At 41.6% G+C, this 18517-nt stretch overlaps 1 protein-coding gene across 13 annotated transcripts in view; it reads left to right on the plus strand.

The window, feature by feature from the left end:
• Positions 1 to 18517, plus strand: part of LOC125453697 (glutamate receptor 4) — a 225062-nt gene that overhangs the window by 122994 nt on the left and 83551 nt on the right. For all 13 annotated transcript variants that reach the window (XR_009445847.1, XR_007247817.2, XR_007247818.2 and 10 more), the window contains exon 9: positions 10489 to 10599. Coding sequence is in view for 10 of the 13 variants with exons in the window: in XM_048533576.2 (XP_048389533.1) it covers positions 10489 to 10599 (111 nt within the window). In the remaining 3 variants the exon portion in view is untranslated. The remainder of the gene's footprint in view (positions 1 to 10488; positions 10600 to 18517) is intronic.

Genomic DNA, 18517 nt, shown 5'->3' on the forward strand with positions numbered 1-18517 from the left:
ATCTGAGTTTATATTCAATAGAACTTAGAAACATGGGGGAAGATCTAATTGAAACTTACAGAATGCTGAGAGGCCTGGATAGAGTGGACATGGAGAAACCATTCCCCCTAGTAGAAGAGACTAGGACTTGAGGACACAAACTCAGAGTGAAGTGACGACCCTTTACTACTGAGATGAGGAGAAATTTCTTCAGCCAGACGGTTTTGAATCTGTGGAAGTTATTACCACAGAGGGCTGTGGAGGCCAAGTCTCTGAGTATACTTAAGACAGAGATATATAGATTCTTGATTAGTAAGGGGGGTTACAAGTTGCAGGAAGAAGGCAGAAGAGTGGTTTGGAAACATATCAGCCATGATCAAATGGTGGAACAGACCCAATGGGCTGAATGACCTAATTCTACTCCTGTATTTTATGGTTTTATGATCTTATATGACAGTAAGCTACACATCCTAATTACTAAGGAGAATTCTCCTGAATCCCCTTTTACGTTTATTAGTGACTTATAGTGTACATCTGGCCTGTAACTATTGGGGTATATTTTAGTGTGATAGTGATCTTCAAAACTACTTCAGTTTATCCAATAATGTTATAAAACAGATAGCTGTAAACAATATCAACACAGTAACAACTGGGTGCACATTTCTTGCCTCTCACGCTGTGGATAAAATGAATTATGGCTAAACAAGGAGCATTTATATCGTGCGACGGAGGAGCAAATGATATAAGATAATGTGTGTGAGAGATTGTGAAATCGTTTACCTTTTCCATATTAGACCAGTAATTTAGAATTCATCTTTATTGTGATATAATAGTGTTGCTTTTGCAGGTCGCAGCTTGTACATGTTGCACTATTAATTTGCACCTCTCCATCAAACCAGAACTGAAAATGAAAAAGCTGATTACGAGAACTCTTGCCTCAGTCAAGTCAATTGTGATTATGGATTTTCTCTATTTAGTTTCCTTGACACAGTCACTTAGGTTGAAAAGTAATAATTCAGGTCAATGCCCTTAAATTCAGAAGTTCAGCAGTTTTGAAGTAAACTAAAGTGTCTGCTCCACTTTGTATTTTTATTTTGTAGCTTCAACACGGCATATCAGATTTAGTGCACATTGTGGACATTATGTATAGCACTGAAATACCAGAGACAATCATTTAAATACAACTTCAGGCTTGAGATGATCACATTCATATGGGGCAAACTCACTCCCAAAACCAGAGTTACAAAGCCATGGATGGATTGGGAGGGAGAGAGGTTTTTTTCTTCTTTTGGGACGTTAAAATGGGAAGGGTCTCATGACAAAGCTTTTAAGCAAAACAGAACATCCTCCTGACTCCATAGTAATGTATGTTACAGAGCAAACCTGTCTTTCTGTTGAGTAACTTCCAACAGGGTTTATAAAGGCTGCTGGTTGGACCATGTATGGTAACAGAAATATAGAGTCAAGCTCACCTTCATACATGCCACTCTGTTTCTTACCATTTTTGGAGGTGGATCCTTAAGTAGGCACGAATCGCCTTATCAGCATGTGCAAAATACAGAATGCCTGAAGACCACCACAGCTATGTCCAGAATATAGTCCAGTGAAATTGAAAAGGTCCCATGCTCCTAACCCACTTTGAGTCCATAAAACAGAGAAAGAGTTTCAATATCATCCTTGGTTTATTTAATCTGAGATACTGTTAATGTCTAAATGATCATGTCACAATTGCGGATGTTAATGTCATCTTCTAAGTTTTTAGTTTGTGTAGCTCAGCATATTCCTGAAAAGCAAAAGTATTTGAAATTCAGAATGCAGTGGATAAGGAATTTGAAACTATAGCATTGCCACATGGTGGGAATGAAAATGACAAAACCCGATCCAGAAGGTGCTCCCTACAACACCAGCATCTCCTGATGTGGCCCATATGGTGCAGCCCCTTGAAAAATAACAATGTATGGTTCCTGTGATGACATCCCGTAACCTAACTGGCTGATATAACATCTTCCAAATTTTGACCACTTGAGATTGTTCAATCAATTCACAGGACATTCAGAAAGAACCAAATGTTCAGCTGCAAGTTGGGTCCTGCTCAAACTTTATAACGACCTGGAAGCACTTGTGCAATTGCAAAGTGTCAGAAAGCACTCAGATTTTTTTAGAGGTGCTGTGGTGAGTTTCTGCATTTAACAGAGCACATTTCTATTTCTTCATAGGAATTGTAGAGATGGTAGATAACCCATCTAAACAAAAACTGGAATAGATAGTGAGACAGCGAAGCCTCTAGATCTGTAAAAATTAGAGAGAGATTGAGCCAAAAATTTTCATGATACCCTCGCTAACTTAGAATTACATTTTTTTCACATTCTTTCACTGTGATAGGGTCTTCATAGTGGCAGTGCAAGCAGTGCCCCCAACTTCCTGGTGTATATGCGTTTTCAGAACTCTGCTGTATGTTAGATCATCAAGAGCATCATTTGAATGTCAGCTCATATGATGACGCCATCACCTCAGTGCTGTGCTGTTACCCTTACTCTCCTCTTCTCAGGGCTGTTGCGACTGGGCAGACAGCAGCTCTTCAATATCTGAAAGCAGAAAATCAGAAGAGAAATGGTTGTGTGTTGCTGGTGGGGTGGCACAGAAAGCAAGAGATCCATGGGCATATCATTTGCAGTTTGCCTGTTGTGCCAGACAGCAAGCAGACAGAGTGCTGGGAGGCAAGAAGAGGGCCAGACAGGAACTTACTCTCATCCTAAATGTTCCCAGTTATGGTGCGTGCCAAGGATTTCATTGATCCAATGATGTGGAGAAAGATCTCTCCACTGTTCACAGGACACCCATGCATTCTTGTACCCTGTTAACTTTGTAGCTCTGCAGGAGTAAGGGAGATTGAACAGAAGAGAAGATCAATGACTGTGTTTGGGAGATATGCCTGCCACAGCTAAATAAGTAAAGATATGTAGAGGTACCAAGAGGTGGGTGTGCAGCTGGAGGCACTAGCATGAGTGCAGAGTATCTAGATACAGGAATATCAAGTACAGGGAGATGCTTCTGAGAAAGTGAGGAAGGTGTGATGCATTGAGAAATCTCAGAAATTGGTGGTATCGTGGGTAGAAGATGTTATTTGAAGTTGCGTTTGCTCACCTTGCCCACCCACATTAAGTTATTAGACTTCTTATTCTAGACTTCTGAGTCTAGATACCAGAAGTTGATCCTTCTGGTCACTTGCTCCCAATTTATTCTGAAGGTGGTCTTTGTGGATCTCCTAGCACCAATGGATGCAGAATATCTCTCTATCTGCCCAAATCCACACGAGACTTCCAACAGCACATTCATATCTCTGCAGCACCCTCTCTGCAGTTGAATCCCATTTTCTTTGTTTAAAATGGTGACAGCAGTCTTCAGTAGCACCTTTTTAACTACTCAGAGCAGCTTCCCATTCAGAGGCAGGGTCTGGCTTAAAGGATGAAAAACAAGCAGCAACATATATTGTTAACTTTCTGCCTAAGGCAGACAAAAACCATTACAACTGACAATTGAAACACAGTGATCTGACTTGTCTTCTGTACTTTAAAACAGAGGTCCAATAAAACCAGTCCACTCATTTCCAAGTTTTATTGGACTTATCCTCTGGACAGCTAGGGAGATGATCAATCCTGTGTTATAGAGATAATGGGGACTGCAGATGCTGGAGATTCCAAGATAATAAAATGTGAGGCTGGATGAACACAGTAGGCCAAGCAGCATCTCAGGAGCACAAAAGCTGACGTTTCGGGCCTAGACCCTTCATCAGAGAGGGGGATGGGGGGAGGGAACTGGAATAAATAGGGAGAGAGGGGGAGGCGGACCGAAGATGGAGAGTAAAGAAGATAGGTGGAGAGAGTGTAGGTGGGGAGGTAGGGAGGGGATAGGTCAGTCCAGGGAAGACGGACAGGTCAAGGAGGTGGGATGAGGTTAGTAGGTAGCTGGGGGTGCGGCTTGGGGTGGGAGGAAGGGATGGGTGAGAGGAAGAACCGGTTGGGGAGGCAGAGACCGGTTGGACTGGTTTTGGGATGCAGTGGGTGGGGGGGAAGAGCTGGGCTGGTTGTGTGGTGCAGTGGGGGGAGGGGACGAACTGGGCTGGTTGAGGGATGCAGTAGGGGAAGGGGAGATTTTGAAACTGGTGAAGTCCACATTGATACCATATGGCTGCAGGGTTCCCAGGCGGAATATGAGTTGCTGTTCCTGCAACCTTCGGGTGGCATCATTGTGGCAGTGCAGGAGGCCCATGATGGACATGTCATCAAGAGAATGGGAGGGGGAGTGGAAATGGTTTGCGACTGGGAGGTGCAGTTGTTTTTTGCGAACTGAGCGGAGGTGTTCTGCAAAGCGGTCCCCAAGCCTCCGCTTGGTTTCCCCAATGTAGAGGAAGCCGCACCGGGTACAGTGGATGCAGTATACCACATTGGTGGATGTGCAGGTGAACCTCTGCTTGATGTGGAATGTCATATTGGGGCCTGGGATGGGGGTGAGGGAGGAGGTGTGGGGACAAGTGTAGCATTGATCAGGTAACTGAGGTGGTGTCACTGAATTCACATGTGCTACCCTCCACTAGAACCAACAAGTGCAGGGCACAAATCATGACCCTCACACCTTAACAAGGGTGATGCCAATTTTTAGTCCTCAGGTCAGGACACAGACCATGTCAACATTGGAAGAAAATAAAGAACTGCAGTTGCTGGAAATTTGAAGCAAAAATAGAAATTGCTGGAGAAACTCAGCAGGTGAGGTTTTCTTTCCTGATTAAAGAGACCGATTGGATGTGGCAGCATCTGTGGAGAGAAAGCAGAGTTGACCTTTCAAGTTCTCTGACCCTTCTTCAGAACTGAATTTGACACTGCATGCCAACTTTGGAGTGTTTAATTGAATCGATGATATAGTCGTGTAATTCATTGGCTGTGTCACCTCCCAGATTGTGATTTGCCTTTGCTGTAGGGCATTCAAATTACTTACCTTAAAATAAATGTACCAAAGGAAAATTGAGACGAATAGTTAATGTTGCACATCAGATATTGGATCATTGCAATATTAGTCAGCTGTTTGCATATCCATTAACGCTACTTGCAACCTTTTAAAAATCCGCCATGAATTAATCGGTTTAACAAGGCTGATGTCAGAGTTCATGTTTCAAGCCCAGACTCGAAACATTAAACCTGCTTTCTTCCCATAGATGCTGCTGAGTTTCACCAGCAATTTCTGCTTTTGATTCAAATTTTCAGCATCAGCAGTTTCTTTGTTTTATTTTAAGGCATTTGCCTGCATATCCAAATCAGTTAAATCCGAGTGACGTTTAGGGTTTTTATCATTTTATCTCTGAGTGTTCAGTTTTATAACAGAGAGCTTGTGCTCACGGTAATTATAAACATTTTTTCTGAATTCTGACAATTAGATGGTAACTTGATAATTTGATGTCCCATAATAGAACATTGCCTCAGGTGCTGTCCATTTGTTTATGTGGTTATTGTAAATTTGCTGTCTTTTGAGCGAGACAACTGTCTGGCACTATTGAATAGACCACAAGTGAAACCCTGCTGAAGAAAATACATTGTTGTCATTATCATTAAATCTCAGGCCCAACTTGAGACAGCCACTGTTCAATAATTACTATCAATGGGTTGAGAATGTGAACATGATTCTGCTGTCTCACACGTCGGAGGACTTGTTTGTTTATTCACTCAATGTAGGGGATTACCAGTAAGGCAAGAGCTTGCAGTCAATTTCTAACTGATAGGGAGACACCGTCTTTAAGTGTGGCAGGCCATGTGGTAGGAACACTGTTGATGCTGCCATTTCTGGTTTTTACCCAGAGGCAGTGTATGAACTGAGAGAGATTTCTATGTCAACCTGGTCTTTGACTTGCACATGCTGGCGTTCCCATATAAGGCTTAGGACAATAGGACACATTAGGGACCAATAAATGGTACCCAGGGACTCCAAGGGGTCTGAGTGTTCAGATGGAGTGTGCAGCCGCTGTGCACATGAGGGGGAGCGGGACTGCTATGACTGGCCACTGAACCCAGGTGGAGTGAGGCGATGGTGCCACTGCAGCTGGATAGGATGGGGGATGAAAGGTACCACTGAGCCTGGGTAAGGGGGGCTGAGAGACTACCACTGAGCCTGGGTAAAGGGGGCTGAGAGTGTACCACTGAGCCTGGGTAAAGGGGGCTGAGAGAGTACCACTGAGCCTGGGTAAAGGGGGCTGAGAGAGTACCACTGAGCCTGGGTAAAGGGGGCTGAGAGAGTACCACTGAGCCTGGGTAAAGGGGGCTGAGAGAGTACCACTGAGCCTGGGCAAAGGGGGCTGAGAGAGTGCCACTGAGCCTGGGCAAAGGGGGCTGAGAGAGTGCCACTGAGCCTGGGTAAGGGGGCTGAGAGAGTACCACTGAGCCTGGGTAAGGGGGCTGAGAGAGTACCACTGAGCCTGGGTAAGGGGGCTGAGAGAGTACCACTGAGCCTGGGTAAAGGGGGCTGAGAGAGTACCACTGAGCCTGGGTAAGGGGGCTGAGAGAGTACCACTGAGCCTGGGTAAGGTGGGTTGAGAGATTGCCATTGAGCCTGGATGAAGGGGACTAAGAGGGTGTCACTGAGTCTGGGTTAAGAGGAATGAGAAGGTGTCACTGAGTCTGGTTGAGGGGGACTGAGAGGGTGTTGCTGTGCCTGGGTGGGGGTGGGTGGTGTAGTTTTTTGAGGAAAGATGGAATAGTTTATGTCTACACTTGCAATAGTTTAGAATGTTGAGAAAAGATGTAACTAAGGTATATAAGATCTACAGAAGATTTACAAGGTAGATATGGAGCAGATGTTTCCACTTGTGTGGCAATCTGGAAGTTTTAAGCTAAGTGATGGCTGATTTAGAACAGATAAGGAGGAATTACTTTTCTCAAATGGTCATGAATCTGTGGAATTCACTACTATTTCAAATTTGCCAGCATTTAAAAAAAAATTAAAAGCTGAATTTTGGAATTAAGTGCTAAAAGAATCCACTCGTGCTGATACACTAACTGCTTGTTTTGACATAAGAATGGGACTCACACATATCCCTAACTTCTGATTCTCTAGGTAGCATAAAACATTATCCCACAATATCACTTCTGCTTTGGCAAGTACACTTTAGGGCATGTTTCTGACCAAATTAGTTATTTCTAAGTAATGAAACAATCGTTTCAAGTGATGTAATTATTCCTTCCAGGTTTAGCCGGACTGTTGCATATTTCTTAAGTGACTTTGTTGGTCAATCATTAAAGCGTTGCTCGTTCATTCTTTAAATTCCAAATGGCATAACTTTACATCGATAAAGTCTAGCTATTCCTTCAATAATTCAGTTTTTGTGACAAGCTGTACTTGTGCAATCCTTTCACCATAGTCCTCCAATCAGAGAATTGGGTATGGATTGCGTTTTCTTGCTATGTTGACTTTACATTGATCTATGCACAATGTTGATCCATCCCATTTCAGCCCCATCACAGTCGGTGAGTTCCAGCTGCTGTGACTTGGTTCACTAATGTTATTGCCCATCATAACATGATCTCTCCCTCATTTAGACAGTCTTTTCTGTGTTAAGACTGTAACAATGTTGCTTTATAAGTAATTCAGCCACCATAGTAATATTATATGATCAATGATATTTTCCCTGGCCTATTTACATGAATCAGTTTGAGTGTGATAGCTTTTGTAAGTCACTTTGAGCATTTTGTGAGTGATAACGTAATATTCTATTTCCAATTTGATTACTGGGGAGTGAACATTTGAATATTCAATTTCAGATTTGTTATCAAATTATTCTAGTATTGTTATTTCATTAGCCACTGTAAACATACTTCTGAGCTGACTGTCTTTCTGTCACTTTAACAAATTAACATGACACACTTGCTAATGTCTCTTTCCTACTTGGAGTGCTTCCTGCATAATTCACATTATTCAGTTTCTTTCTGATTTGATAAGTTTTAAGTTATAAGTTTTTAATGATTTCCTTCTGCAGAGATAATTGGTTAGGCATCTGACTTGAGTTTTACAACCCAGGGAAAAAGAAGAGTTCCTTAACAGTGGAAGTAGTGTTACTAGCAATCAAAGATAGTCAGCACTGGGGAAAATGTTCCCAGAAATAAACACCTCGTCTCCTGCATAGACAAAGCTTTGACCTTTTTGCCTGCTGTACTTTCTGTTGACCGTTGAGTGCTCTTCAAATGCTTTTTGATCAACTCCCACTTTAGTTAGTTTTTATTTCTGGGAAACTGAACACAGCTCAGATGTGTAGTCTCTGAGGTTTGGATTATATTTTTTTTCTTTGATTAATATAAGGGATCCACTTGCCTCATACACCTCATATCAATTCAAAAGGGCTGAATACTGTGGACTCATTGGGGCATCCCCAATGGTAAGCAAAACAAAGGAATCCCTTTCTTATGTTCTTTAGGACATTCCTGACTATAGGCTTTAATCATGGTCTCTAAAGATAGTATCAATCTTTCTAATGCTCGTTGAGATTGTGGATGAAATACTGAAGGCATAAATTATTTTGTTCCCAAACTGCTATTAATTTCTTTGGATTTTTGTGACATAAAATTTGAACAGTGATCTGATTTTATTTCATTGGATCACATGTTTGTCCTGCTGATACTATGAACCAGGGTGGCAGAGCACAGTGAGGTCAAGAGTGCGGGAAAGGGAGTGAGGGTAAAGGAAGGAGAACTAAGGGGATAGGCTCAGAAGTCACCCTCTCCCCTAACCTCTACTCTCCCCTCGTATCATCATCCCTCCTCCTCCCCTTTGCAGTCCCTAATTTCTCTCCCCTATTCACAGTTGCACCCCTCCCATTTATAGATGCACCAAGATTTTCCTGTTTAAATGTGCACACCCAAATTTGAGCAGTGCCAAATGCATATGCACGTCATATCAATATATGCAGCTAATATTTATTTGATAAACTTCAGTCACAAGCTCATGAGGTTTGAGTAATGCCTATTTAATAGTTTCATAGTCTACAGGCTACTCTTCTGACAAACTGCTGTATGAATTCATTGCTGTTTCAGAACACTTTGAAACATTACATTCACGCTATCTTTCCAATGGAAACACTAAGCATAGATTTTTAGTTAAATTAAACTCAACATTTAAAATCAGAATCATCTTCTGAACTATTATCCTTTCATTTTTCCTCTAGTGTAAGTTTTTCTCGAGTCAGATTACATTGTCTGAGTTCTTTGTCCGTCTTTGGAGTTCAAGCTGTTTTAGTTTTCTTTCCATTTTTATTTATTCATTTTACTCTAAGCTTTCGTACTCCCACTCCTCAATCTCTATTTGTTCTCCTTTTTCATTTTCTGCCCCTTCCATTGCTGTATTTTAATCTTCACCCTGTCTTGCTATTTCTGCCTCTCCTGTCCTCTAATTTAAGTCTTTCTTTGCAATTCTAACTGAATTTTAACTAATTATAACCTTGACATATCAATTTCAGATTTCTGACCTTTTAACTCTAAATGATAAATGATGACTTTTAAGCACCTTGTATTTATCTTGACTTGCAATTTCTCCACTAACTCTCTCAGGTTAGCCTTTGTCAAAGATTTCAAATAAACCACTGGCACACCTTCCATTCTCAGAAGTATCTTACTAACTGTCATAACCATTTTGAAACTCCAGCCTGTATAATGTACTTCACAGCAACTTCCATTTCTATGCTCATGGATCCCTGTGCTCATTTACAAAGATTCACAGATACCTCTTAAGTTGAACAAACCTATGATCCTGCAAAACCCCCACTTTATGATCCCAGCTGATTGTAATATTTGATTACGTTGATCCCAGAGTGAAACCTGACTTAATTGACATAAAGTCTTGTGCTGTTTTATTGTTTTCCCTGGAAGTCAGTCAATGAAAGTATTTACAGGAGACTGCCAGTGTAGTTTTGAGAAAAGATTGTAAACGTTTGACTGAAAAGAAGAACACAACTTTATTATACTGCGCAAGACCTATCTGAAACAAACTCATTACAAATATCAGAAAGAATAATTCAACCTTTTATATCTGAATAATAATATAACAAACATGGCAATTTTCTCCTCGGATAGGTTGCTAATTGTTTTTCTAATGTCACATGATTGTCTGGAACTTTTTTAAATACTCACTGTTCAAAATGAGTTCCTGACCTTAAAAAAACAATCAGATCCTCACAAAACTGAAAACAAAAATGCATTTTTCTTTCTCTTGGGAAGTTCACAAATAATAAGCTTATGTCCCTTTATCACATGTAGTGCCTCAGAAATCATCACTTTCTTTTGATTTAAAGGAATATTGTCTTTACTGAAATGATTTGATCAAAAACTTTTGCCAGGCTGTTATTTCATCACTTAGAGATAACTGCCAATGCTGTAGTAATAGCCTGAGTTTTTCAGTGAATAGATTCAATTGATTATAGCAACACAAAAGTGAAAAGGACAAAGTTCAGGCATTCACTGTGTATGTCCTGCTTCTTAGATTGGCTACTGGAGTGATGCAGACAAGCTAGTTCTGATTCAGAATGAGATGATGTTTCCAAATGATTCTTCTGCCATGGAAAACAGGACTGTTTATGTCACTACAATATTGGTAAGTCAATTGTTTCTTATCTTTTATTTCACCATTTACCTACACACCTCAGTATTGTCTGGTTTAGATATGTTACTTCACCAGTGCTAATGTCACAGGATTTGATACGTTTGTCTTTAAATCATTGGTGTTTCAATTGTGTTGCAATGTATTCTCTTTTCCTGTTCGGTATCTCAACCATAGAAGAACAGCCGGGGGAATAAAGTCAAGCTGCAATCATCTGGTGAGCAGCTTACAACCTTGCTTAAGACAGGCATGACAGAGTAGCAATTCAGTTGACCAATCTTTCCGATCTTTTACTATCTAAACTTCAAAACAGATCTTATCTTTACCTAATGCAGAGATGATGACTCAAAGGCCTCATCATTAGAGGCATGTGTCTCTTTAAACACACTGTTATTACTTATTAAATTCCAAGCCGTGAAATAAATGCTAAATTTTAGAAAAAGCAAATTAAACAAAAGCATGAATTAAAAGGAGAAAATTGGCCACTATTTTTTTGTTATTTGTCTATGATTCTGAATGATGCCTAAGAGGAGTTTCAACCTCTGGCTTCCTTTTGCAGCATGAAGCAAAAGGTTCATTGACCTTACAATAATTTGTATGGGTTGCTTATTCCTGTTTGTCAATGTCAGAGCAGGGTCAAAGAATGTCTCAGAAAGGAACTCATGCTTACAACCAGTTTAATGGCCTGTGGTCTGTGGAATTTTCTGCTGCAAAAAATGGTTGAGGCCAATTACGTTTTCAGCAAGGATTTAGAAATGGTTCTTGGAGCTAAAGGGATCAAAGGGTATGGAGAAAAAGTGGGAACAGGGAACTGAGCTGGATAATCAGCCATGATCATCTTAAACAGTAGAACTTGCTTGAAGGCCAGAATAACCTATACCTGCTCCTATTTTCTATGTTCCTATGTATATAAACTGTGTGAGATCAGTATTCAAAGCATTACAATCAACAATGGAAGGGTGGAAGGGCTGAATTTTCTCAGAATCATGGAATCCCTACAGTGTGGAAACAGGTCCTTCAGCCCAACAAGTCCACACAGACCCTCCAAGCATCCCACCCAAACCCATCCCCCCATTTAACCCACCTAATCTACACAATCCCTGAACACTACGGGCAATTTAACATGGTCAATCCACCTACCTCACTCATCTTTCGACTGTGGGAGGAAACCAGAGTAAACCCATGCAGACACAGGGAGAATGTGTAAACTCTGCACAGACAGTCACCAGAGGGTGGAATTGGACCCAGGTATCTGGCGCAGTGAGGCAACAGTGCTAACCACTGAGCCACCGTGCCGCCTGGCACCAGGCGATGGAAAGGATAGAGAAGTAAGATGGGAAAACAACAGGTAGTGTGCCAATGTGTTTTTGCCAATATGCCATCTTGTCAAGAAATGTGGCAGATGACCAATTAAGCTACATACGAAGGGCCCTGTTCCTACCACTGCTCAAATTTTACCAGTGTCCTCGGAAGTTCACCACTAGAGAGACCACAGTGTAACTCCTTCTGATGGGCTACATAAAATCATTACAGTGTGAAAGCAGGCCATTTGGCCACTCTGAAAAGCATCCCACCCAGACCCATCCCCTACTACCACATCCTTGTAACCCCACAATTCCCATGCCTAATCCACCTAGCCTACACATCACTGGACACTATGGGCAATTTGGCATAGTCAACCTGCACATCTTTGGAATGTTGGAAGAAGCCCACACAGAGAATGTGCAGTCTCCACACAGACAGTTGCCCAAGGGTGGAATCGAACCTGGATCCCTGGTGCCACAGGTTTGGGAGATGGGGTGGAAAGAGGGGAGGGAGGGTTTGATGGCATCCTTTTTGGAGGCATTTTGGCATTGGCCGCCTCATTGACAATGGAATAGCCTGCCTTTAATGATATCTAACTCCACCCAATTCACTGGCACTTGCCCAACTAGCTCTGGAAACCTTGACCTGCATTTAAGGGGGCTGGTTGTTAATGCAGATTTATCCTCAAGTACAGAGCCAAACCGTGATAATATTGAGGTTGCTGAGCTACGTGTTCTCCGACTGGGCTAGCAACTACTGTAGAGTCTACTTTCTCTAGAAGAGATGAGTTCCAGTAATGGCCAATTAATTGACCAGCTATATAGTGCAGCCCCAGGTCCCAGCACCCATTGAAGAGGGACACGTTGTCCTTAAGAGCAAGTAGATAGAAATAGGCTAGAAGGTTGTTCAATTCATAAAGATGAAAAGTCCTGCTTACTAATGGCCACAAATACACTGATTGTTGTTTGCACAGGAATAGGTTTCAGATTAGATGAATAAACAGCTTCTGAGGTATCAACAGAGTAATTATGGAATTTAACTAAAGTTCAATGCCTCAGCTTTTATCAATAATTTAATACCCGTTCACTGGTTTACCCAAGCCAAGGGAAATCTACCAATTGAAGTGAGGTGGAAGCCAAATCAAGCAGAAAAATCCAAAGCTGCTAAAACAAATCAGCCACTGTCTGTCTCCCTGCACCTAGCCTCCAGGTACCATCTTTTCCATGATCGGCTAACCCCTTCTGCAACCTCCTCATCTTTCTGTGATCTTTCAGAATCTTTCAAAAACTCTCCCCACAGTCTTTCGGAATACTCTTTCCATTATTTGCCCTCTACAGTCTCCCAGAATCTCAAATCTTCTCCCTCCCCAACCCCCATTACACCCCACTCCCTCCTAAATGTCACCCCGTCCTCTCTCCAAAACAGTCTGAGCCTACATCCCTTGCACCCAATGTTCCCCATTGCGGTGACTGACATCGGAGGTGTCAGCTGCAGTCTTATAACAAAGACACTCCTACTTTGCAGCCATCCAGCCTCTGTGTAGTTGTATAATGGGAGTATTGTCATAAGGTCCTGCCATTGAATTCACCAGGATTTCTGCATCCCTGGCATTTGTAGGTTTTCCAGCTCTGAATTGGTATCCTCACTCCCTCCTTGCCTCCCCAGACACAGCAGAGTTTAGAAAACATAAATGAAATCAGAGCGAATAGAAACAGTTATGATTTATGTTAAACTTTCTAACGATTTAAAGGAAGAAATTTTCTATAAGTTTTGGGGAGAAGATCTTTGCTATCACCCCCTGCCATAACCGCCCCTCAAATTCAGTTAAATTGTGTGAATTTTCAAAGTGTCCGTCTCCCAGTGGAACTCAGACTGTCCCCAGTCTCAGAATTTTGTGGCTATGCTAGTTGCTCGCACTCCTGTGATGGTATTGGGATGGTATAGCTACTGGATGGCTTGGCTCCAGGATGTTATGTAAAGCACGCACCCAGTGAGGTGCAGAGTGAGTGTTGCATTCAGAGTTGCCCTGCTTCAAAAGAGTCTGCTTTCCCCTGCTATTTAATTGGAAGTGGAAGATCTTTCCGCTGTACCTGAAGAGATTCAGAAAAGTTTTGTTTCAACTAAACAGCACCAAGATCAACTTAATGCTATTTTTATTGTCTTTTCTTCGGTTTCTGTGATGCTTCCACTGAATGTATACAACTGAAAGCTTCCCTGTGAATCACAGTACAAAGTGAAGTGTGTTCGAATTATGTCTACAAATTGTAAATGACACTATATATACACAAGACATTATTTCTTCACGTTGCTATGTAACACTCAGTTCCCAGGATACATTGTAACCCCTCAGTATCATTGGTAGGATTCTCAGCACTTGAATAGAATGGAACAAGTTTAAGATGGAATTGAGTGCCGAGCTTGGAGTAGCATAGCTCTTTAATGTTGAGGGTCTGCTGAACTTTCAGGTATGCTGACTTCTTGCAGACTTGGGGCATGCTATATTATTTTCTGGGAGCTCTGATTGGATTAAATGTAGAGCAAATAGACTGCTCCCTTCCTTTGGGATTCCCTTACCTTTAAAGGAAAGAAGCCCACCTCAAAGAACTGCTAGAAAACCAACAATTCTGCAGCCTCAACAGTGACACAGGGTACAGTGGCCATTGGTGATATTGCAGATGACCCTGCACCAGAAGTATCTCCAGAATCCGAGGAGAAGGTGAGTGACTGGTTTTCCAGATTCAGTTGAGCTCTGGCCAGTTATGAGATGAGAGGCTAGTAGGGTTATTCAGTGGGCCCCCACGACATAACTGGCAATCTGTATTATCTAATGTGACTTTTCCTTGCTGATAATTGGGCATTTTAAAGGTTTCAGTTGACCTAGGAGAGGCAAGTTGTACCTTAACCTTGACCTTCCCTACACTGGCTTCATGGATGGGTTTGGAGAGGCAGGGTGCTTTCCAGTTCAACTCTCCCTATCCAATCATGCAGCTATCTGACTTCCCAGCTGCCCCCGCAGGTGTTAAATTCCACCCAGAAATTGCAGCCCTAACTGCCGAGTCAAGCAATTGATGGAAACTGAGAAACATATTATTGTCCTAGCACTGATTTATTCATTTGCTTAAATGCAAAACAATAATGTAACAGAGAAACTGAAAGGAACCCCTGTATTTTCTGCAATAAAAGCAGCGCTGATACAAAACCAAAAAAGTTTTATAAAGGCCGTAAATAATAACTTTGGAGAAACTTCTTTCTATCACATGACAAGAACAATTAGTAAGTGTGTAAGAACAGAAGAATACAGATGGAGCGGATGGTATAAATGTATCCAGGGCATATTAATAAAGAGCTGCTTTCCACATCTCTTCTCAAAGATAAGGAAATGTGCTAAACTCATCAATAAAAGTTTGTCTAGTAAGAGCAGAATTTTAGTCGACTTACCTTCCATCAGTAAATATCTGCTTCCTGAACCAATTTCTATTTACAGGCAGTGAACTGACAGTTTAAATCAAATGTGTAATTAGTTCAATTAAATTGGCAGCTGATTTCATTGCTGATTCTGTTTGAAGGCTGGGGAGGGAGTACTGACACTGGATTAATTAGCTGTACTTCACTTCTTGCAACATTCCTCGCCTGGAGAGGAGTATTCAAGATCTTAGAACAGAAGCAGTACAAGTAAAACGGACCTCCCTTACCAAGAGGGACAACTTTTTTTTATTCAAATCAGATAGATAGGAATTGGGAATTGTCAAAATGTAATTGCTTAAGGGAACCTTTGGAATAAATTGCTTTGAAAAATGAACTTCTGGCTTGTTACTGTTTTACAGAATTAGAACAGTTAATTACATTTATCTGAATACTGACCCTGCAACAACCTCTTTATGTCATGTGGATGAGAAGATTGGCAGTGCTTAGTCAAGTGTGACAATTGGAAATTTATTGTGCACCTGCAAGTGTAAATCAATGCAGCCAATATATGTTGACTCTGAAGAGTTCATGAGGTGGAACTACAAAGATATAAGAAAGAAGCTTTGCAATGTAAAAATAAAAACATAAACGGCTAGAACTGCTCAGTGACTGCAACAGAGTCAAAAAGTAGAACAAATTACTTAATATATACCTGTCCTTTTGTTATGGAATGAGTTTATATTTTCAACATACAGAGATGTGTAATCACAGAAATTGATTTCTTTTTTGCAATTAACTTTGATATGTGAAACTGGCTTGCTGTTGATGCAGAGCAGTTGGATCTGAATTGATCTTTGTGTGTCTGTGATCATCACTTCACAAAAACAAATAGGGTGGAAGTGTCTACTCTTAATTCCTATTGCAACAGAGAGAGTGTTGTAGATTGAGAATCCAGCCAACTGATGGGCTTACCCAAGGCTCTTAGGTATGATGACGAGTCCATTCTGTCAAAGCTTAGAATATCCAATAAAAGGAACATAAACATGGGTTACATTAAAGTAACCAACACTTGGATTTTTGAGGCTGCAGAAATCACAGGAAGCAGTGAGGAAACCTAAGAGACATGTTCATATCTCTCCCCTCTTTTCTCCATCCTCACCACTAGCACACTCCAGGCTCACCTTCAGCTTGTTAATATTAATTCATGTTAGGGATGTGACCACTGCTGGCAAGGTTGGAATGTAATGTCCGTGCCTAATTGCCCTTGGGAAGGTAATGGTGAGCCATGTACTTGAATGATGCTGACTTATGGATGTAATATCTTCATGGTGTTGTTCGGAAAGAAGCTCTGTCATATTAACCCAGAAAAAGTGAAGAAATGGCAATGTGTTTCTATTTCATCAGGACAATGTATGGCTTGCAGAGGAACTTGCAGGTAATTGTATTCCCATCCTTCCACTACCCTTGTCCTTTTCGGTAATCACAAGTTCTGAAAGTGCCAAAAGTAGTCCTTGAATGAGTTACTGCTGTACATCTTGTTGATGGTACTCACTGCTACCACTGAGAATCAGTGGTGGAGCCAATAAATATTTAAAGATTCTGAACATGCTGTACTTCTTGTCTTGGATGGTGCTGAGTTCCGTGAATGTTGTTAGAACTGCAATCATCCAGGCAACTGAGGAATATTCCATCACGTTCCTGACTTATGCCTTGTGGATGGTGGACAGGCTTTGGGAAGTCAGGGGATGAGTTACGCACTAAGGAATTCCCAGCCTCTGACCTGCTCTTATTGTGACAGTATTTATGTGTCTGTTCTGCTAAGTTTGCATCAAGTTAATCACCAGTATGTTGATGGTGAAGATTCAGTGACCGGGTGTAAAGGGATACACGGAGTGTGATGTAAATCATGTGTACAGTCAGGTGTTTGTGATTAATGTGGAAATTTACTACAGAGGGGTAAGTGGGCTCCTTTTTCTAACTATCTTAAGCCTCCAGTAATAGGTATGTCTCCTTCCTTCGTTTCCTAGCTAGGAGAGAGACACATTCTATTATTCAATTAATAATTAATTGACTGGTTAAATAGATAAAGCCAGGTAGGCACAACAGAGATGGCAGAATGCCATGATTGCAGCCTATGGGAAACAATGGAATGTGCTGCAATCCTGGACATTCATATCTGCAGTAAATGTTTTCAGCTTCAGCAAAGTAAGTGTGGAATTACTGAGTGGAAGCTTGAGTTACAGACATTGGGGTCTTCAGGGAGGGAAGGGTTACCTCGGTGCTTTGATTGGTGAGTCATACGCATTGAAAAGGGAAGGATTTTGTGTCGGTCAATGGCCAAGGACAGGAGTGTGTTACAAGGTTAGACGGGTATGGGGAGTGAACATAAGGAGGACACTCAGTGCGTGAGGCTCTCAACTGACCCCCAGGTTTTGAAGAAGGCACTGACAGTGGAGGGTATTGAGGATCTTAATGTGACATTAGTAGGCAGCCCATGACTCACCGCAGCATTGAAGGCTGGTCAACATAGCAGTCTTATAGTGTGCCTTCAATGGTCCCTGATGTTGTAGACATGTCACAGTTGTAGAAGGCAATGCTGGCACCGTTGTCTGTAGACTTCTTTATTAATAATAGTCCCTGAGGAGAAGGGTCTGTGGAGACATATGAAATGCTGCACGTACGTACCCCAAATTGAGCCTGCCTGTGAGGATTATGAGGAAGAAGCTCATTTTGGTCTGGGAAGGTTGATGGAGAAGTTTTATTTTGGCGAATGGTTAAGGACAGGCCAAGTGTCTTTATGAAATATTAAAAACGTTTATTATCCTTTGCATGTCCGGTTTGGAGTGAAGAATCACACAGCAATAATCCGCAAACTGAAGGTCAAAGGTGGCAATAAAGTTATTTTTACCCAGAAATGACCAGGTTTGAAGCGCTTCCCTTCAGGCGATATTGGATATTGACTTCAAGTGATAGGCCCTCTCGAATGACATGTATGATGATGTTCAGTTTGGTCATGAAAGGAGGCACAGGTGATCACACAACCGTGTTTGACCCCAGACTGAATGTAAGGGGTGTCCATTTCAGGTCCACTACTTGGGACGGTGATGTCTTATCATCATTCAAGAGTCTAAGAAGTTCAGGATGGTGACAAACTTCAACAGGTGACCAAAGCACTGGAGGATTATCTAAAGTGCTGCACCAT

This window comes from Stegostoma tigrinum, chromosome 6, assembly GCF_030684315.1.
Source record: "Stegostoma tigrinum isolate sSteTig4 chromosome 6, sSteTig4.hap1, whole genome shotgun sequence".
NCBI lineage: Eukaryota > Metazoa > Chordata > Chondrichthyes > Orectolobiformes > Stegostomatidae > Stegostoma > Stegostoma tigrinum.